Source organism: Centruroides vittatus, unplaced genomic scaffold (genome assembly GCF_030686945.1).
Source record: "Centruroides vittatus isolate TY-2023 unplaced genomic scaffold, ASM3068694v2 scaffold_386, whole genome shotgun sequence".
NCBI classification, from domain to species: Eukaryota; Metazoa; Arthropoda; class Arachnida; order Scorpiones; family Buthidae; genus Centruroides; species Centruroides vittatus.
The window spans coordinates 1,364,353-1,385,668 of NW_027122706.1; the positions used below are offsets into that span (position 1 = coordinate 1,364,353).

Sequence of the window (21,316 nt, forward strand, 5' to 3'; positions counted from 1 at the left end):
TAGTCACAAGGCCTATTAGATCACCTGATCTGAATCCCATAATTTTTTTTTATGGGCATCTTAAAGCACTTGTTTACAGATGGCCAGTAGACTCCCAGCAGGACCTAGTGGCTGCCTTACATGCAGCCATCAAAACCATAACACCTGCCATGCTGCAATGCATACAAAGGAGTATTATTTGATGGGCAGCCACTTGGTTCCTCACTAGGTAGAGGTTATTTTGAGCACTTATTATAAAATAATGTAACTAGTTATATACAAGTTAATAAATACCTTCTTTCTGTAAGAGTTATTTCTGATTTTTTTCTTTATACTAGAAGTGATGTCATAAACCTTTCAACATGAATATCTCTAAAATGCCATATCCAATTGAAAAATGGATATTTTATTAGGTTGGTTTTTGACAAGGAATCATGTGGTATGATTATTGTGTGGTCGATTCTGATCACCTTCTGTGTATATATAGGGGAGACAAGGGAGGTATGGAACACTGGGAGGAATGGGACACAAATTTTCTGATTTCCTATTTATTTATTGTAACTCTTTATTTGTCCCAAGTGAGAGTGGCTGCACTTGTATTTTCTTATAAAATGGCTGATGAATTGTTTCAACAGAAGAGGCTGTAGAAGAGAAAATTACATTACACTGCTCCAGGTAAATATTAATACCAATATCTTTATGTAATCTAAAATTTTATGTTAAAGATAACTTTTAGTGCTTAATACAGGAATTGAAAGCAGTATTCTAATAGTAAAATTTTGTTATATTACTTTCTTGCTATTTCCACCTTTCAATAATTTTTAATAATAACAAGGCAGAAAAATATCTAGTTATAGCAAGTATAATACAAAACCTCCCAGTAGGGAGGTCTGGGACACTGCATAATAGGGAGGAATGGGACAGTGTCCCACTCCTTCCTAATAATAATTTTTCTGATGTGCGTGTTAAATTTTATAGTCTTTGTTTTTATTTTCAGGAAAAATGCCACATAAATGGAAAAAGAAATATCCAACAAAATCAACACCAGCCAACAGTGCGATTCTTTAAGCAGTGAACGTGGTGTGTGACAAGGGAGAGAGTATAAGGAAAGCCACGAATTTATCAAAATCAGCACTAGCAAGATATGTAAAATTTAATAGCATTTCAGACAAGGAGTCTGTAGTATTCCAGTCTACCCTCATTTGTGGAATGGTTCTTCCTGTGGAGGAAGAAGCAAAGTTAAGAAATTATGGACTGAGAACAGTGCAGGTAAGAAATTTGGCATATGAGTTTGCTGCTGCCTTGAATAAAACATATTGCAGTTCATGGAATTTCAATAAAACTGCAGGTTATGACTGGTTCAAAAGGTTTATGGGATGTCATAACAGCTTTCATTGCAATCACCAGAAGCCACTAACTCAGGAAGAACTATTAGCTTCAATAAGAAGAATATTGATGACTTCATGGACAAACTGAAATCTATTTATGAAAAATATATTAATTTATCTGCATATAATGTCCAATAAATATTTGCAGTAATTGTTGGTTCATTTTCTTATGTTCTGTTAAATGTTGATTTACAGTATTTTAAATAAATTCTTTATTTATAATCATGTGGTAAAATTTTCTTTTAATACCTCAAATCAAGCATTTCAAGGAAATATTGCTGTAAAGTATCATACTAACTAGACTTAGATCTAGACTAGAATCTAACTAGACTTTATCATTATCAAATGATATGAACTCTCAGTAAAACTAATATTGTATAGACACACACATCAGTAATAACTATTTATATTTGCTAAAAAAGTATTTTAATACCAATTTATGTGAATTTGTTATCCTTTTATGAACTGTCCTGCTCCTCCCTAACAAAAGGGAGGAGTGGGACATTTGTCACAGCATACAAAACTTATAATTTTTCTACCAAATGATAGCATAGAAACTTCCAATACCTTTCAGAAGATACAGATGGTTCAAACTAACAAGCTAAAAAAGAAAGACTTAAGAGTTCCTTCATTGCTTATGTTTTTGACATACTTTTTCCAAAAGTGTCCCATTCCTCCCACTCCTCCCCAATCTATATATTACGTCATGTACTCTTTAAAATTGTCATAGAGCATCTCAGGCTTGTTGTATTTGGTTTAAGTCTGGAATCTAACTAGACTTTATCATTATCAAATGATATTTTTAGTAGTGATAGTGATAATTAAAAAAATTAATAAACAAAAAATTCTACTAGGAAACTGATTATACATTCCTTTTCAATGTTTATTATATTACAGAAATATTTAATATTAGTAGTTATTATTTATTAAAAATTTTAAAATATTTTTTCTGAAAATATTTACAGATATAGCTTTTTGACAAGAATTGAAAATATCAAAATTTTTTTTTTAAATAAGTTTTGTAAAAAATCAATATAAATTATACAGCTGCATATCCACCATCTACAGGGAAATTGACTCCATTAATCATTCTTGCATGATCACTAAGAAGAAATAAAACAGTTTCTGCCACATCTTTAACACCTGAAAATAAATTATGAACCTAATTATAAACTATGAACCAGAAAATAAGTTTCATCAGTAAATGATTTATAATGGTAATATCAATTCATGTACCAGTACCAGTCCTTCAATCACAACTCTGAATACACTCTGAATCATTACCATTACTGGTTTACCACTATAATATCATTACTAGTTTTGGAAAAGATTCACACAGCCACTGACAAATGGATATAAAACTTTTCTTGATCATCTTTTATTCAAAATCCACACTGAGATTTCTATTTAAAAATTAAAACTGTTGAACTATAGCTAATCTAATGATCATGTCTTTTCATTTGTTTCAGTTGGTAGCTCTTTATGCCAAACTAATAAATTATATCTATATAAACCATTTTCATTTTATCCGTGTTACATAGTATGTATTAAAACTATTTATTGGTATGGTACAGCCCATCATGTAACATATATCTAGAGTATTAATAGGGTCAAATTTACATGTGAGAGACTCATTAGAGCATTTACCATTAGTGTAAATGACAAAATTTTGTTCATTATATGAAATTCATGATGCATATGACTTAAAATGCAAACCTTGCTTAATTTAAGAACCTGCTAAATTATAATGCATAAAATATTTAAAATATTGACACCATAGATTGAACAGTAAACAGACAAATAAAAATTACTTTTCTCAAATGATTTTGTTATTACCAAAATCAAAGTTGATAGAAAGCATCATCTCAAGATAGTTTGAAATTTTTCTTTTCAGGCTGAAAATTACAAAAGTCTGAATTCGGAATACAAAATGCAATTTAGGGCTGACAGAAGGTGATATACAAACGAGCAAATTATTCAAAAGTTTAAGATTGCCTAAACATATTTGTATGATAATTTTAACACAAATTTATAGTATGTATTAAAAATATTTGACATAATAAATTAACGATCAAAATGTTATATTCTATTCATAAAATTTTATGGTTAAATGAAGAAACATTGCTAGAGGAATTATTTAGACCAGCGGTTCCCAACCAGTGGTCCGTAAGAGCTAAAATATGGTCCGCGAAAGATTTAAAACTTTTATTCATTTTAAATTATTATTCCCACGTTGATACAAACTGAATGTAATTTTTACTAAAAATGTTATGTTTTCTATTATAATAGTACTGTTAAAGCATGTTACTCTTGAGTTTAACGATTACTTATGTTAAAAGTTTTGATTAAAGTTTATTTTTAGATTGACACAGTTTATTTTTCTTAAACCTTGTGGTCCACAAGGTTTAAGAAAAATAAACTGTCCCTGCTAACAACAATGAAATCAAAGTGGTCCCTGGTCAAAAAAAGGTTGGGAACCGCTGATTTAGACAAATTTGATATTGATGATATTTTGAAGATCTTATTTGAAAAAAATACTTTTTAATTATTTGTCAAAAAAGTATGCAGCATAATATTATAGATCTCCTCCTAATTCAAGTTTCAAGAAGAGAGAGAAAGAGAGAGGGTTTGTTTAAAATTTATTTCTATTGTAAAAATATTATTTATGGGATAACTTTATATTAATACAAAATAGTATGGTAATTAAAAAATTATTTTATACATACTACAAAATTCTCCTAAAGGAATTTTAGATTTTAGTTTTGTTGAAGTTGTGACATCATCTAATATACTTTTGGCCTGTTCTGTTTCAACTACAGTAGGATTGACAGAATTACAACGAATCTGCAAATATTGAAATTATATTTTATAATTTAATCTTTATTCTATCTTTATTTAAAAATATTTCAGTTTGTTATTAATGATCCAATTTAATTTACAGATATTGATATAATATTAATATCTTTTTATACACAAACTCTGATTTAAAAAAAAAGTACAGTAATCAGAAACTGTTGTAAATCAAATTAAAACTTTGTTACATATAAAAATACTTTATAGAACATACTATATATTAAGTTAAATAGTTATAAATTTCCTGCATATTTTTATTTATTGATTTAAATAATTTTCTTTGCATTGTAATTAGATAAATTACAATGCAAAAAAAATTATAAAAAAAATTTACCATACCTAACCAGTAGATTCTCATTAGTATCAACCCCTAAAGGACAGCATATGTATGTTGACATTAAGCAATAATTGTCTTAACAAATATTAATATCATGTAATTTTGGCATCAAAAAAGTTATATTGCATGGATTTGGTAATATTTCAGTACCTTTCATTGTAAGACTACAGTTTCTGACTTCAGATAATAGTTTTTCTTGAAGAATCACAGAAAACATTCCAAAGTAATCATCAAGTACAATAATAATGAATCTTGAGCATAAAAAAAAAGTGATTTTAAAAATTTTGTTATGAAGAATTTGCATTTTTCCTAATCTATGAATCTGTCAATATTTTCATATAATTTATTGATGTAAGTAAATATGTATGACGAATTTTCTTCAATTTTCATAAGTGAATGAAAACAATCCACAGGAAAAACATCATCCTTTGAAGTAAGAACTGGTGTATCATTGTAGTCTTAGTCATCAATTTCGCTATTGCTTTCTTGATCCTTGTTAGACTGCAATTTTCAAAAATTGTAGACCTATTAATTCTCACTGTCATCTGGCTGTCTGTTTGTCCTTCCTTAATCTCAAGAACAATGTTAGATAAATGAAAGTCAAGCTCAAATTGATGATACTGACAGTTGACACTAAATAGAGTTGATGAAAACAAGAGCAAACTATAATTTTCTATTGTGAATAGATTTAACAGACTATAACACATTTAAATTAGAATTAATTATATAAATATGAATTAAGAAAGTCTATCTATCAAAAATTACTATGGAGACAAAGAAATTGCACAACAGTGAACACAAAAAAATTAATAGTTAAAAAAAATGGTTAAAAATTGCATTGTGATCACTCTCTCTCACTGCATGCCATATCAGAAATCCTGACATTGGCAAGCACCTGCTGCAGGTTAATAAGTGGTTAGTAAGGTGCCAAGGTGTATTCTGGGGGAAGTTACAACCAGGGTGGTTCCCGGTTGCCTTCTCTGGTGTGCAATGTTATGTGAGGGGAAATGCCTTCTGGGAGGTCTTGTAAGGGAAACTGGCCCCTATTCAGGTGTTAAAATGTGGAGAAAACCTGGAAAACTCCATGTGACCAGCCCATCCGAGCATGGCACAAACCCACGACTGAACTCCCAGTGCTTAGCGACAGAACTGCTCGGCCACTGGTGGACACTGTCATCACTACATTTAACAAAAGTATTACCATATAAAAAAAATATCAACTTCAGACTTTATTGAGTAATAAATCCATAGAAGTGTTTATGTTAAGCTTTCTGATAAAAAAAAAGAATTGGAATATACACTTGTTACTTATATATTTATTATTTATTATATTTAAATATTTGTTTATTTATATATTAAAATAATATAAATATAAAGCTGAATAAGAAAAATTAATTATGTTAATTATTAGTTTAAAAGTAAGCTTCCCTGCAAAATAACTGAAGCAGTGTAAAACATATCTGTTATAAACTTTATTTTATTAACTGAATACATTAGATTTTTGTGTATTTTGAAAAAGACTTCTTATAACTTACTCTATTACATACATAAAATTATTTTCTGATAAATCACCTACTTTATAAGGACCAAATTCTACAGCCATTACTTTAGTAAATTTGTCTACAGCAGCTTTACTTGCAGAATGAATCATGGTATTTAATTCTGTTTTTATTGATAGAATGCTTGAAATATTAACAATTGCACCACTTTTATTCTGTTCTTTCAAATTTTTAACAACTATCTGAAAAATAAGTAAAATATTTACATATATATTGAATGATACCATATAATTCTAGAACATTATAAATATTATATATATCATAATCAAATATCAATAATTGAAATAATCAAAGCAAAATAAAATATGTATGTATGTAAGGGTCTTCCAGAAAGATTTTAATTGTGAATAAAATGCAAACAATTTAATATATGAGAGGTTCATTTTTCACACTGAATAATAAAATCCACAAATATTAGAACCACAAAATTTGAAAAGACTGGGTAGTTTTTAATTGTCCAAATTGTCCAATTGTCTCCTCTGGTAAGCTGAGGAGTGCCAGAACAAATGAAAACATCAATGCAGTACATGAAGGTGTTGAATGAAATTAGAGAATGTCAATTTTGTGTTGTTTACAAAGTTTACAACTAACATCATCAACTGTTTGGAGAATTTGGCTGCCATACAACTCAAGAGAATATCGCTTTGTTAAGTACCAGGTTTCCAGAGCGAATAATTTCTTAAAAAGGTGATGTTAATTGACCTCCAAGATCACGTGATTTGATGCCACTAGATTTCTTCCTTTGGGGTTTTCTGAAAGTAAAAGTCTATGCTAATAATCCACAAACCATAGACAATCTTAAATACATTTGTCATGCTATTGAAGAGATTACACAAGAAATATGCTAAAAAGTTATTGAGAATTTTGCACAATAACAAAAAAAAAAACTGCGGCCTGCGTCTTGCACGTCGCTTTCTCTTAACACTTCCATTGTTGACACTTTCATTGTTACTTAACACTTCCATTGTTGATGGAAGTGTTAAGCCTTAATCGTGTCCCTCTCCCCCGTGAGGAGGAATTTCGAAAAACCCCTTCTTAGTGTGTGTTCTCGTGACGTACCCTAACTGTGTACCAAATTTCAACTTTCAACTCCTAACTGTTTGGGCTCTGTGCTGATTATTATTATTATTATTATTACCGTATTTTTATGGACTATAAGACGCACCTTAATTTTTAAGCAATTTAAAAAAAAAAAAAAAATACCTATAAGACGCTACGGACTATAAGATGCACTTGAATTTTGGAGGCAATTTTTTGAAGAAAAAAGTGCATCTTATAGTCTGTAAAATACGGTATTATTATTATTATTATTATCATCATCAACTCATCTCGATTATATATATAGATTCTCAAATACATACACAATATTTTGATTTTATTATTCATTTAAAAATATTAAAAATCTTTTCTAAACAATATTTTACTTTTCAATCAATACAAAATTCAATGAGCTAACAAACTGAAATAGATGTCAAATTAAATTACTGGGCTAAAATTTTTTTATTTGGGGTATAAAATAATAGATTTATTCAACCTCTTTCTAGTTAACATCAATCATTATTGGAAGTTTAACTGCAAAATGAATATGTAAAGAAATTTTATAAATTAAAAAGAAAGGAAAAAAAAATGATGGAGTTTCCTGCCAGAACAAACAGAAATAAAATAAAACATGATCATCTTAGAAATTCTCCTTACAATTTATAAGAAAACTGAAAATGATAAAAGTAGCATCTTCAGGATAGTAAGCCCCATCCAGTTGTATGGAGCAAAATGCCAGTTGTACCAAAATGCTTTTATTTTATTTTAATTAGTACCAACATAAAACATGATTAATTTTTAAGTTTATTTTTCACTAAATTCAGTTAAATTCCTAAAAATGATAGTTTCAATCAAAAATAATTTAAATATAGAAAGGTTTTGCTTTACTAGGATAGGTATCAGCAGATAAGCTACCGCATAAAATGAAATGCTGCATATATTTATGCTTCACCTGAATAGTTCATGACAATTGCATAGAGATTTATGCAAACATTTAAAATTAACAGAAAAACGTTAAAATGTGTTTTTACTGTAATTGAATAGTATATTTTGTTTGATGTTTCTGAATACTTCATTACATCATATCGAGTATAGTTTACTACTTGAGAAAAACAGACTACATGCAAACCAAACTGAATGCTTCACTTCATCACAATGAATAGCTTTCAGTAGTAGTCTGTGTTTGGAATATCAGAAGCTGAGGAAGTGTTCCTTATGTCCTTTTCTGCTTCCCCTTCGCCACTTCGTGGGTCTGACTTGGTGGAGAGGAGGTGTGTAAATCTGGGTGTGTAACCGAGGGTGGGAGATTTATTGGAGGGTTACTCAGGAAGAAGTTAGAACGGAAATAGAGAGCGGATGAAGAAGGAGAAGCGAAGTAAAGTGCGTGTGGAATTAGTCAGGAAGCCAGAAAGTAAAGACTGCAACCAGGTCAATGGGAAAATTTTGTTTTCAACTGTTTTCTGTCCAATGAGAAGTAAAAGAAGAGGTACACTTTAAACTCACTGTCGGTACATTTTATGTCTGTGCATTATAGGAATTCTGTAACATATTATTTGTCGGGAGAATTATGTGTTAACGCTATTCAGTAGATTGGATTGTCAGGCTCTGTATGTTCCTGTGTGTTTCCCTGGATATATTGTATGTTCCAAGGAAAATTAAAGGATTATCTTGGATAGTTGTCTTTGTCTAGTCGCTATTGAGATAAATGGATTCCCCCTTCTAAGTATCTGCTCTATCAAGCACGCTTGTTATCAATTTGTCACATCAAAGAAATCACTAAACTTCTCCGTGTCGACTCGTTCGTACTTCCTATACTCTCACAGAAGCACAGTTTGCTGACTTATGATTCAGTGGGATTGGCAGTGAAGTAATCTAACCATTTGTTATCCACATAAACATGCAGCCCTGATGAGAGGGGAGATGTTGCAGTAACAATAGGGCTTGAACAGGTGCCAGTGTTTTTAAGTAAATTTCTTTATTTCTTTGTAAGAATATATCACTGCAGTGAATAGAGAAAAGGATATAGAAAATTGGCGGGTTGAATTAGATTGGGTCGTTGGGAGGGGCAAGTTGGAGAAATGTGGTTAGGGGAAGGTCTGAGGGACTCAGTTTTTACCAGGGTCCATATTGTCTCTCCACAAGGCTGAAAACACAAATCTGCATACAGCAATTCCACTTAAGATTCTACTGTATATCAGCTTTGATTTGAATGAACTGTACGATTATCAATAATTGAAAAATTCATTGAAAAAGGAAACTAACCTGTGAAACATTGATGACAGGCTTAACATTCACTGAAAATATTCTTCATTACATAAATATTAAAAAAAATATTATTCAATTGCTGATTGCTTTCTTTATTAAGAAATATTAAAAAAATATAATACCTATCAAAGATTTCTTCAGTTATTTCACCAAATAAAATTTCTTCATATATTCCTGCATTATTAACTAACAGATCTATAACTCCAATATTTTCAACAGCTGTTTTTGTTTTGTTCCAGTCACTTATATCAACACATACAGGAATTACAGAAGGAATCTGAAAAAGCACATTCATTTATTTAAAAACAAATTTTACAAATCAAGTTTTTTTACACAGCAAAAGTTATTGAATTTTGGCATGGAGATTTTATTACTAATCTTTTTCTGTTTTATTAAAATAAAATAAAAATATTGTAATGAATATTTTCAACCTTTCACATAGGTATTCTTGCCAGAATTTACTATATTTACATTAATGCAAATCTCAATTAATTGTAAAATTTCATATTTAATAAGTTATTTTTATCAGAAATAAACATTTCCTATGTCAAAAGCTTTCTGTTTATTGTTTTACAAAAATCTGAAATGAATACAAATATGAAAACTTTAATTGATTTCTTGTCTGACTGTATTTTGTGATTTAAAATGTTTCTTTGTGCAAAATGACTTTGCATAAAAATTAAATCTATTAATTTATTTATTTTTCATTGAGCTGCAATTTTCAAAAATTGTAACCTATAAATTCCCACTGTCATCTGTCTGTCCTTCCTTAATCTCAAGAACATTGTTGGATAGATAAAAGTCAAGACCAGATATGGAAAGCTTCAAAGCAGGAGCTCCAATTAACTATATTTGAACTTCTGATCTTAACCGGAAGTCATGTGATTTCAACTCAAAAATTTTCCGCAGAATAGAGTTACATAGATGACTGACATTATTCTGTTGTTATCAGGAAAAGTATGATGTACAGGGTCAAGACACTACTAATTTCAGATTTAGAGCATATGTTTTAAATTAAATAAATTAAAAATTGAAAATGTCACAATAATTTTTTCTCATTATAATAAACAACCACTAAACCCATTAATATATTAACATATATAAATACACATCCACTGCCACTAGGTTGTAACCCATTCCTAATGGCAGTGGGTGTGTATCTCATTATAATTTCAAAATTTGTGAAATCTAACAAACATGACATTAAAATTTGTCATATACATTATATAATAAGTATACTGTTATCATATTTATGACAGAATAAATAAATATATAAATGTATGATAAATTACTCACATCCTGTTGAAGATTATTTAAATTAGATTGAGTCTTTCCAAGAGCAAAAACTTTAGCACCACATTCCACAAGCCTTTTAGTAATTTCACGTCCAATGCCTATTGCATAGAAATATAAAATCAATTATTGAACTGGAAATAAAAATACTTATATATTAAAATCACTTCTTTGCGTAATCTATTTAATTTCATTTTATATGAAATTATGATTAGGTTTTGACGTAGTTCTTTTATTTTAATATTTTTGCAATACAAATCAAAAATTTATTTTGATTGTGCTACATACAAGTGCATTTAAAAATTGGTGAATACTGTAATTCATAAGACAACTGAATATTGCATTGTACAATACTGAACTGAAAAATTATCATTTTAACAAAATGTTTTATATTATTATTAAATAAAACTTTGAACAAAAACTATGTTATAACTGTTAAGATAAAATTTATTCAATTGTTAACTTTTATAAATATCAATAATATGATTTATCTTTATCTGTCTTTGAAGAGGATCATTTTAAAATTGTTGTAGAAATTACTAAACAATTTTTATAACATTTTTACAATAAACCTACTATCATTAAATAAATAAAAAAGTCTATTCTTTAAATTATCTATGTATCCATATATCAAGCATAAAACAATATATGAGTAATAATAAAAAAAAAAACCACTATAAATATGCCAGGTGATCACAATTAAAGTACCTGACCCACTGGTGACCAAGTTCCATTCCCTGAATACTGGGAGTTTGATTGTGGGTTTACACCTTGCCAGGATGGGCTGGCCACGTGGAGTTTTCTGGATTTTCTCCATGTCTGTAATGCCTGAATAACGACCAGTTACCCTTAAAAAGACCTCCCAGAAAGCATTCCTCTAGGCAGATCACCCAAGTATTGCATTGCTGTAACTTAACAAACAAAACAAACCCATATTTCAAGCTGTCTAGAAAGATATTTAGCAGTCCAAAAGCAACCAAATCTGGTATGGTGACGTTTCTGTAAATTTATTTCTGATGAATGAATAAAATTTTATTTGAAGAGTAATTTTATTAATCATCATTAATCAGTTAAGCCTATCATTATTAAAATTAGAGTTAAATTGTAACTATTAATTTGATATTATTGAATAGTTAAAACTTTTAATGGTATTGCATTAATTTAGGGTTACTGTACATCCGTATTTAGTACAGACAGTCCGTACTTTAAAGGCTCTGTCCACTGTCTTAGAAAAAATAAACAAAATGTCTGTACTTTTCAACTGATTGCACAGTTAATAGTTAAATCATAACCTTTTAGCATCTTTAGTCAGATTTAAATCTAAATTTTTGATAATTATTATTGTGTTTGTTGGCTAGGTGGCAACATTTGTATTAGCAAATGTATCGGCTCCTCGGGCTCTGTTGCTTAGAACACATGCACAAACATTCATTATAACAGTTTTTAATCTGACAGTACAGATATCCCTTGCTTAATGCAGGATTTGATTAATGTGCAAAATTGATTGGCGACAATGCCTTTATATATGCAGCATAAGTTTTAATTTATGTGGCTTTACCAGCCGTCTTTACTTAACGTAGATCCCGTATTTTGATTAATGTGATTTTGATATATGCAATAGGATTGAGGGATTGATTAACCGCATTAATCAAGGGATACTTCTACTTGTTATCTAAGTAGTAAAATAGTTTTCTTATATTTAAAATTGCATTCTGTCAGGGGCGGACTGGCCTTAAAGTTTGTGCGGAAAAAATCATTACCGGCCCAGCCCATAAATAAAAAAAATGACTTTTTTCTATTTATATTTAAATATATTCAAAATACAACATTGACAAAAATTGCAATAAGCACAAGTCTAGAACATTAATTTTTTATTTAGAAGTTTGCTTTGTTGAGCAATAATATTAATGACATCATCAGAATCTATTTCATTTAAAATATCCTTCTCCGTTGACATTAACACGAAAGCTTCTAGATTTTCTTGCGAGATACTTGATCTTAATGAATTTTAACGTAGAAAAGCTCCGTTCACAGGACACTTGTGTTACAGACATAGATAGTAAATATTTGTATGCTTGACCAAGTGTAGAATAAGCACCATTTAACACGTTATATCCGAATAATATATTATAACAACAAATAGGACAATTTTTGCAAGCTTTGCAGTAAGAGGATGAAATCGAATCTTTATCGTTTTCTAGTTGATCATCAGTAGAATGTTCATTTTCGTTTAATTTTATAAAAGTTTCACTGACATTTTCCTTTAAAATATTCCATGACGATTTAAAATGTTGCAATTCTGAAATAATATTGAGTTGCTTCTGGATTAAACTGTAGTAACACTTTACAGCTCTATATGAAGTGTCCAGTGAAGTCGGGTTAAAATACCAAATAGTCTTTTCAATTAGGGTTGGCCCTCGGGTTGGTTTATTTTTGCGTCTTTAGTTAAAGGATGATAGAATCGTTTACGAATGTACTGTACAGTACATACGTATACTCTCTTGGACTTCACTTAGTCTTGAAAAGGGGTCAAGCGCGTATGGACAGTCTACGAAAGTATATGTGCATTTGTACACAATTCTATCATCCCTTAAAGACGCAAAAATTAACCAACCCAAGGACCAACTCTAGTTGCGTCGAATATATGTACGAAGCGGGCTCTTGGTATTTAGTGCGATTACAAACGACTAGATGTCAGTATTTTAAATTTTTATTTTATATAGCGTTATATTGTTTTGTAATATATATGTTCGACGCCGCAGGTTGCCCATCTACAATCAACGCCATTGTGGGTGAATGGCAAACTAAAAATTAGTTAGCCGAACCTAAAAAATAGATTATTTTTAATTAAATCGTTTGGAATATAGAGAAATTATTATTGAATAACATTTTTACTTATCTAAAATAAAGGAAATGATATAATTGGCCATTAAATCTGTTATGATTACAATCAACGTTTTGGTGGCAGGGTGAAAAACCAGTAACTCGTGCTTCCAAAGATTCATAGGGGTGGTGAATAGTTTCTAGCAACGTAAACAAATGACCAACTTTGTCTGTTTTGATTATTTTTCTCCTAGGATGTTTTGTTTGGGCCGAGTCGGCCAATGTAGTGTTGGACTCGGGTCGGCTGGACTAATTTAACTTCGGCCTCTGGTAGGGCCGGGTAAAACGATAAAGGCCTACACATATATCTATATTACACCTAAAAATTGAAATTTATCTTACTTAACGAAAAAAAAATAAATGATTTTTTTTAAAAATAAAACCGAACAAAACGGTATATTATGTACATATTTAGAAAAACGGCCCAAATTGTATACGGCCCGTGTGGAATTTTCCACATTTTCACATGGCCAGTCCGCCCCTGCATTCTGCGCCCTAAAGGAAAGTGTAAATTGAAACTTTATATTATATATGGCTACATTTACTAGATTGAAAAATATAAATAAATTCCTTTTATTTTGGCTCGCTGTCTGAGTACTTTTAATCCTGATCTGTTCGTATTTTGCCTTTAATTATTATGGTAACCTAATTAATTAGATTTTGAAGTTCTTACCACGACTAGCACCAGTGACAAGAGCTGTCTTTCCTCGAAAATCGCACATCTTGGAATTTCGAAATAAATCTACAAGTTAGGAAATAATATGTTAAAATTGAATTCTGATTAAAACAAAATAAGGTTAATGTTACCTTAGGTAGCCAAGATGGCGGCTCGTCTCTAAAACAGTAGGGCCGCACGTACTAACCTATTCTAATAAATTACCCCTATTCTAATATTTTGGTTGGCAATAATTATGGTAATTTATTAGAATAGGCTAGGCTAGGTTAGTACGTGCGTCCCCACTGTTTCAGAGACGAGCCGCCATCTTGGCTACCTAAGGTATCATTAACCCAAAAGGATAAAGAAAATCGAATTAGAACATAGAAAAGTATTAAATTAAAATCAAAATAAAGAAACCATGGAAGGTGCGTTTGAATAACAAGCGGTTAAGCAAGTAAGCAAGGACATTTAATAAAATCAGCAATGGGTACGTTCGTTAAGTCGAACGAGTTAAACGCGTTAGTAACGAATCGTTCGAAAAGTAGTAGTCTCGCTCAGTGCGCATGCTCCGCGGTGATGACGTATCGAACGAAACTCTAACGAAGCTCACGAAGGAAAGAGTTAGTTTACTTCGTTAAGAAAATGGCGCCCGACGATATCGATGTTTCTAGATCTATTCGAGTGTTTAAATTGTGAATTAAAAGGTGAAATGATTGAAATAACTGTCCGTCCGAAGCAACCTAAGAAAAATATTTTGGATAAGGCTGCACTAGCAACATTCATATCTTCGATTTTAGAAACAGCCATTTAGTTATAACGAATCGTTCGAAAAGTCTAACGAAACAAGAATAACGATGACGTCATTCTCGTTTAACTCGTTTGACTTAACGAACGTACCCAATGAGTTGCTTAACTTTTCCGGCAACAGTTAAAATTTTGGTGGCGCCATCTGTTATGATATTTTATTTTTTTTAATTTTATATTTTTTAATTATTATAAAATGGAAAAAAGCTTAGTCTTGAGGGTAGAGATGGGTTTTATTTAAATTCGAAGTGATGTATTCGCTGAAACATTCTATTTTTATATACAGTAATTTATAAATCCTCACTTAACGTGTTTTCGGAAAGATACATAGACAGTAAAATTGATTCCGAAGCAAGAAATTAATGGTAGAGGTTGCAAACACGATTCAATAAGAATATTAAATGAATTACATCTTATTTAAGTGAATTAATATAATTGCATTTCTTTTAATCATTTAAATTCAATAAAACAAAGATTTTGACAGAGTAAGACTTATATGAAAGGATATATTTATAAGCAAATTTCACAAGATAATTTAACATAATACTTTCTTACGCATATTAAAAAAAACCCGCCAAATTATTTTGCAGTTCGCGATGTTTCAAGGTCCCGAGTCCAAAATTTAAAAATCTTGGGAGGTCATTTCTTTTGTCCAATCGCCTTACTTTCTCTCTGTTATATATAACAACCAGGAAAGTAAAAAAAATGGAGGAATTTTATAATAACTGCATAGAGTTGAGAAGTGATTATGTTGAATAAAATATATTTAGTTATTAAATTTCCTTTTTTTCTAGGAAAAGTTGTGAACTTTATAGTAGCCCAGTGCAATCATAACTTATAATATATAATAAATTTAAATTTTATACTAATTATTTTTAGATACTAAATTGTCTTCATATTTCAATGTAATAGATGTAATTTTCAGATTATTTAAATTCATTCATCACAGCAAAAACACACGTTTGTATAATTAAATAATTTTATTCCTTTTACTGGTTTTTGTGGTATTTTGTGTGTAGATTTTATTATTTAAATTCTTAATAAAATATGAAAATATGAATGATTTTAAGCTTTTTTTTTAAAAAAAACAAGTTATACATTTTAATTTTTCACTGTATAAATTCTATAAATTCTTTATAGTCATGTTCCTGGATTATCCATTTGTCTCAATCCAGGTTCGTAATTATTTCTATAGTGTCAGTTATTTCTATATGAATAAGAACCAGACTCCTGATATGTAAAGCACTCCAGTGTGAAGTGCTTTACGTATGTATATGTCAATTCGCGTAATTTCCAACAACATTCTAGATTATTACAATCAGTGGTGATATTCGAAATATTTAACAAGGGGTTCGCTAGCAGAAAATTTTTCCCTGACAATCACCGACAAACGAAATGGAAGTTTTGGCTAGAAATAAATACAATACCTTTTCTTGCAACCATATATCTAACAATCAGTGGCGTATTTAGAACGTAACGAGCCATGGGAGAAGGCCAGGTAACAATAGTATTTTAGAGCTGTCGACCTTTTTTTTTTTTTTTTTTTTTTTTTCAAGGCAGAGAAATTCTTTACCGCAATATGGCGCTTCTAGGAATAGGCACATGTCATCATCTCTCGAGATATATTATACTTTTTCTTTCGCTGTCCATAGCCCGACACGTGTTTCACAGCCATCTTGTATTGTCTCGCGCGCGTGGCATTCTGGGATCTCTCTTATGACTGGATCTACTTTCAAGAACACTCTTGAATCGATCGCGATTAAACCTCGATTGAAACGGTCGAGAGAGATCGCACCAAGACATACTCCCTGACCTTGCTCACAATCTAGATTGAAATGCTCGGTGCAAACGGGGTATAAGGCCCTAGTTTAGTAGTATTACAGAGTATAATACGTATATTTTAATATATTTTTTTTTAAAAAAACAAACCCACTGAGAAATGTTCCGTGTGTTTAACAATGTTCGGGAAACTGAAAATTTTAACAACGGGTTCGGCCGAACCTGTGCGAACCCGCCGAATATCACCACTGATTACAATTATATTCAATTTTAAACGTATGTTCTATATCACTCATTTGTATTTGTTACAGAGTAAGACCCTTGCATGGTCAAAAATTTTACTGAATTGTAATTTTGGTTTCCTGAACTGAACTGTTTTATTTTATATAGTGAATAATATGAATAATAATAATACCATCATAAAAATATAACAACAACAATCATTATAAGAATAACAATTAACAAAGTTAATTATTAATTAATCATTATTTAAAATTTTTACACAAATATTTTACGTCAACGCTTATCACAGAGGAAGACTAGGATTTTACAGTAAGTTTTTTAAATTCTTTTTCACATTAATGATAACACTATCTATTTAACTTACAGTTTTTACTTTCCTGGTTGTGTTATATATATATATATAACAGAGGAAAAGTATAGCGATCGGTCAAAAACTGACCCCAGAGATTTTTACAATTTAAAAATTGTTGTTATCATTAGTTTTTCAATTACTTAAATATTTTGATATATACATGCTTATTTAAGATAAAGTTATTTTGTATTTATATAATACAATGGTAAATTAAATAATACAATTAATATCATTCAAATTGCCAATTCTGCTTCAATGTGATGTATTTTTGTTTACAAATTACTCAACTATCCATATATTAATGATATCAACTTTTCTTTTTATCAATTAGTTTATTCAATTCATAAATTTTATTAGCAAAATCTGAACCTTTATGTTCCCTAAAATATTCGATTTTAAAATTTTGTATGCCTTTATTTTATAACAATATTAAATATTAAAATCACAATTAAAGAATAATTTTAAAAAGGCAGAAAAAGTTCATAATTTAAGAACATTGCCAAATATGATAAAGTTCTGAAGCAACATAACAATGATTAAAGCATCAATTTTAAATAAAAAATAGGAAAAACAAAAAATAAAAAACATTATAAAGTTGATAGAGAATTCTTTGTTTGTTTTCTATGGTTTATTTTTGTCTAACGAGAGAAAAATGGAAGAAACAGTAATGAAATTATAAAATAATTACTTTTAAAAAATATTAAACAAATTACAATCTATATTTGCTGGCCACATATTTAATATTTCCTTACATTTAAGAAGGGATTTTTGGAAATTCAACTCTTCGCAGCGCCGGATTAAGCCTCTAACGGGCCCTAGACAAAATTTAAATTGGGGCCCCATTTAAATAAGTTGCTTCTAAACAAATCTCATATAATGTGACATTAGCGTAGTTAGCATGGGTGACACTCGGTGCGGATATCGTGGTGTCACCCCAAGTCACACCGTAGTGTCACCCCTTTTTAACTCTTTTATAAAACACTATTGAATTGTAATATCTTCGCACTCGAGCAACTTGAACCTACATCGAATATGCGATGTCGCGACGTATAAGTTTAGATTTAGAAAATAAATCATAACCATACATCAGTACTACCACGAGAGGCGGCCCTAGGAATATTTCTAGATGGTGCGAGAGATCTCGTAGCGCACATTACTTCTGACGCACGGGTGGCTGTTGACCTTTTTTTTTTTTTTTAGATAATGGCTAGTCGAGCGGAGCTTAGTAGGAATTGTTAAATACGGCCTTTTCTGTCCTATCTAATTTCTTAAATAATTTTTAACTCGTTTTGAAACAGAGAAATCTTCTGCACTCAAGTCAGGCCCCTCCGAATTACGGGCCCTATTTTGCCTATTCGATAATCCGGCCCTGCTCCCAGGGAAAAGGAGGAGCGAGATAGTTTTAGTCAGTATAAAGTGTAAATAATAAAAAAGGAAAGTAAATAGTGGCACATATAGTATACATTCTGGAAATTAATAAATACTTTAATCATTTCTACTGTTTCGGAACCCAAAAACAACAAATCCAAAATAAACGAATTTGAACGAATATTTGAATTCGTTCCAAATTCGAAATATAATGTTCCAAATAAGTTTTCTTGGATTTTAGAATTTAAAATTAATCATCTTATTCAAGTAAGGATATCGTAGTTCTTGCACCCGGTGAAAACGGGTAAGACAGGCTATAATCTAATAATCTTCGCTACATTACTCCTGCCCGAGCAACGCCGAACTTATCCGCTAGTCTTCATATATGTTTACATTTGAATTTGAAGTCAACATAAATTTTATTATACGTAGGGCCAATAAACTAACTTCTGTAAAACTCAGACTTGTGTCTAAGGAAAAATTCCCAATTACTGTTTGCTTGCCATTTCTCGTTTAACTGCAAAGATCACTCGAATCGTAGGCGCGCGTATCTTGTTACGTACGCGTATAGAATATGCTGATTCTGATTAGTTAATTTTGAATCGCTTTCGATTTTCATCGGTTGCAATTAAATTAGAGTATAGTTTTTAGTGTACAAGAGTCGGCTGCGAGACTTTCCAAGAAAATCGTACCGTGTTCGCCCTCTTAGAAAGCTATTATTGAAGACTTACAAAATATAGAGTTAGCCTCTTATGGTTCTATCTGCTATTTGTATTTCATAGATGACATAAGCTTACTAAATTATTATTATTTTAAATTTATTAGTTGTAAATAAAAACGTATTTAAATATTCTTAAAATAAGTTTTATCAATTTAAACAATAACAGAATATAAACAGAGTTTTATTCTATTTTCGTTTAAAGAGAGTAAAATTTAATTTATAACTAACATTATAGAAAAAATTCAATTACCGTTATTCGATGCAAATAATTTGATGAATTATATCTGTTTATCTTTAAATGTTTGATAAGATTTTTTACAATAAAATTTTTGTCGTAGCCAAGAAATAGCAAAGTTTAAAACATCAATGTTTTTAAAATATTGATTTACAAATGAATTTTCATCTTCTTGTGCACCAATTAGAAAAAAAAATGTTTACATTGGGTACAAATTGGGCCTCGAATTTTTTGTTAAAATACAATTGTAAATGAAAAATTCTTAAACTTTAACATTATAATTTTTCAAGTGAGACAAATAATTCCAATTTATACAATGATATAATTTTCATTTCGAAACTTTCACGAAGAAAAAATTAAAAAATAAATAAATACAAAAACTATACTTAATGAAGAATTTGTACACTTTTAATCAAAAGTCCTTAATATAAATACTTTAATTATTTAAACAGACAATTGGCTGATAATTGTGTTTTATTGTTATTTTGTAAGAATGTAAGTAAATTTCTTATTAAAAACATATTTTATTTACGATTTCTCGAAATACGTTTAACACGAGTGTCATAAATCTTATCTTAATTTGCGGTTCGTATTAATAACAATTTAATACTATAAGATACCATGTTCATTTGATTTCTATTATCTTAAAATATAATTTAATTTCATATTATAGTATAAAAAATATATATAAATATTTTTATTTCAAAAAAATTACGAAAAGTTTCAGAAATTTTTCGAATTTATTAAAATTTGAAAAATTTCTGAAACATTTCGCAACAACGCAACAATGAATCGTATTGTTGAACTTTATTGTTTGAATTCCATTATTGAAATCATCTGATTCAGAAGTCGAAAGTTAATCCAGGTCAGATTTCGGTACATTTGCTAGCGGGATGTTTGATGTTTAGCGCAGTCACCTTAGGAGAAAGCGCCGAATATACCCAGCCAAACATCGACTTCAGATGTGTCCGTGACACACGCTTGCCTTCTGAATATCCCGCTAGCAAAGCGACATTTTCGGAGACTTTCGATCGCGATTATCTACTGTCATTGCGTTGTAGCGAGGTATTATATTCCACCCAACTGGAAGGTAATGGAAGCGAGATTTCGGCGAGTGCATTTGCTAGCGGGATGTTTGATGTTTAGCGCAGTCACCTTAGGAGAAAGCGCCGAATATACCCAGCCAAACATCGACTTCAGATGTGTCCGTGACACACGCTTGCCTTCTGAATATCCCGCTAGCAAAGCGACATTTTCGGAGACTTTCGATCGCGATTATCTACTGTCATTGCGTTGTAGCGAGGTATTATATTCCACCCAACTGGAAGGTAATGGAAGCGAGATTTCGGCGAGTGCATTTGCTAGCGGGATGTTTGATGTTTAGCGCAGTCACCTTAGGAGAAAGCGCCGAATATACCCAGCCAAACATCGACTTCAGATGTGTCCGTGACACACGCTTGCCTTCTGAATATCCCGCTAGCAAAGCGACATTTTCGGAGACTTTCGATCGCGATTATCTACTGTCATTGCGTTGTAGCGAGGTATTATATTCCACCCAACT

At 30.4% G+C, this 21,316-nt stretch overlaps 1 protein-coding gene across 1 annotated transcript; it reads right to left on the bottom strand.

Annotated features, from left to right (window-relative positions):
* Positions 1 to 2,240: 2,240 nt before the first annotated feature.
* On the bottom strand, positions 2,241 to 19,789 carry LOC136988699 (L-xylulose reductase-like). Its single transcript, XM_067286638.1, has 8 exons — positions 19,771 to 19,789; positions 14,269 to 14,337; positions 10,716 to 10,813; positions 9,542 to 9,696; positions 9,417 to 9,459; positions 6,134 to 6,298; positions 4,094 to 4,211; positions 2,241 to 2,510 (listed from the first exon to the last, which is right to left on the bottom strand). The coding sequence occupies exons 2-8, from the start codon at positions 14,315 to 14,317 to the stop codon at positions 2,407 to 2,409; spliced, it is 732 nt and encodes a 243-aa protein (XP_067142739.1). The 5' UTR covers positions 14,318 to 14,337; positions 19,771 to 19,789; the 3' UTR covers positions 2,241 to 2,406.
* Between the last annotated feature and the right edge of the window lie 1,527 nt (positions 19,790 to 21,316).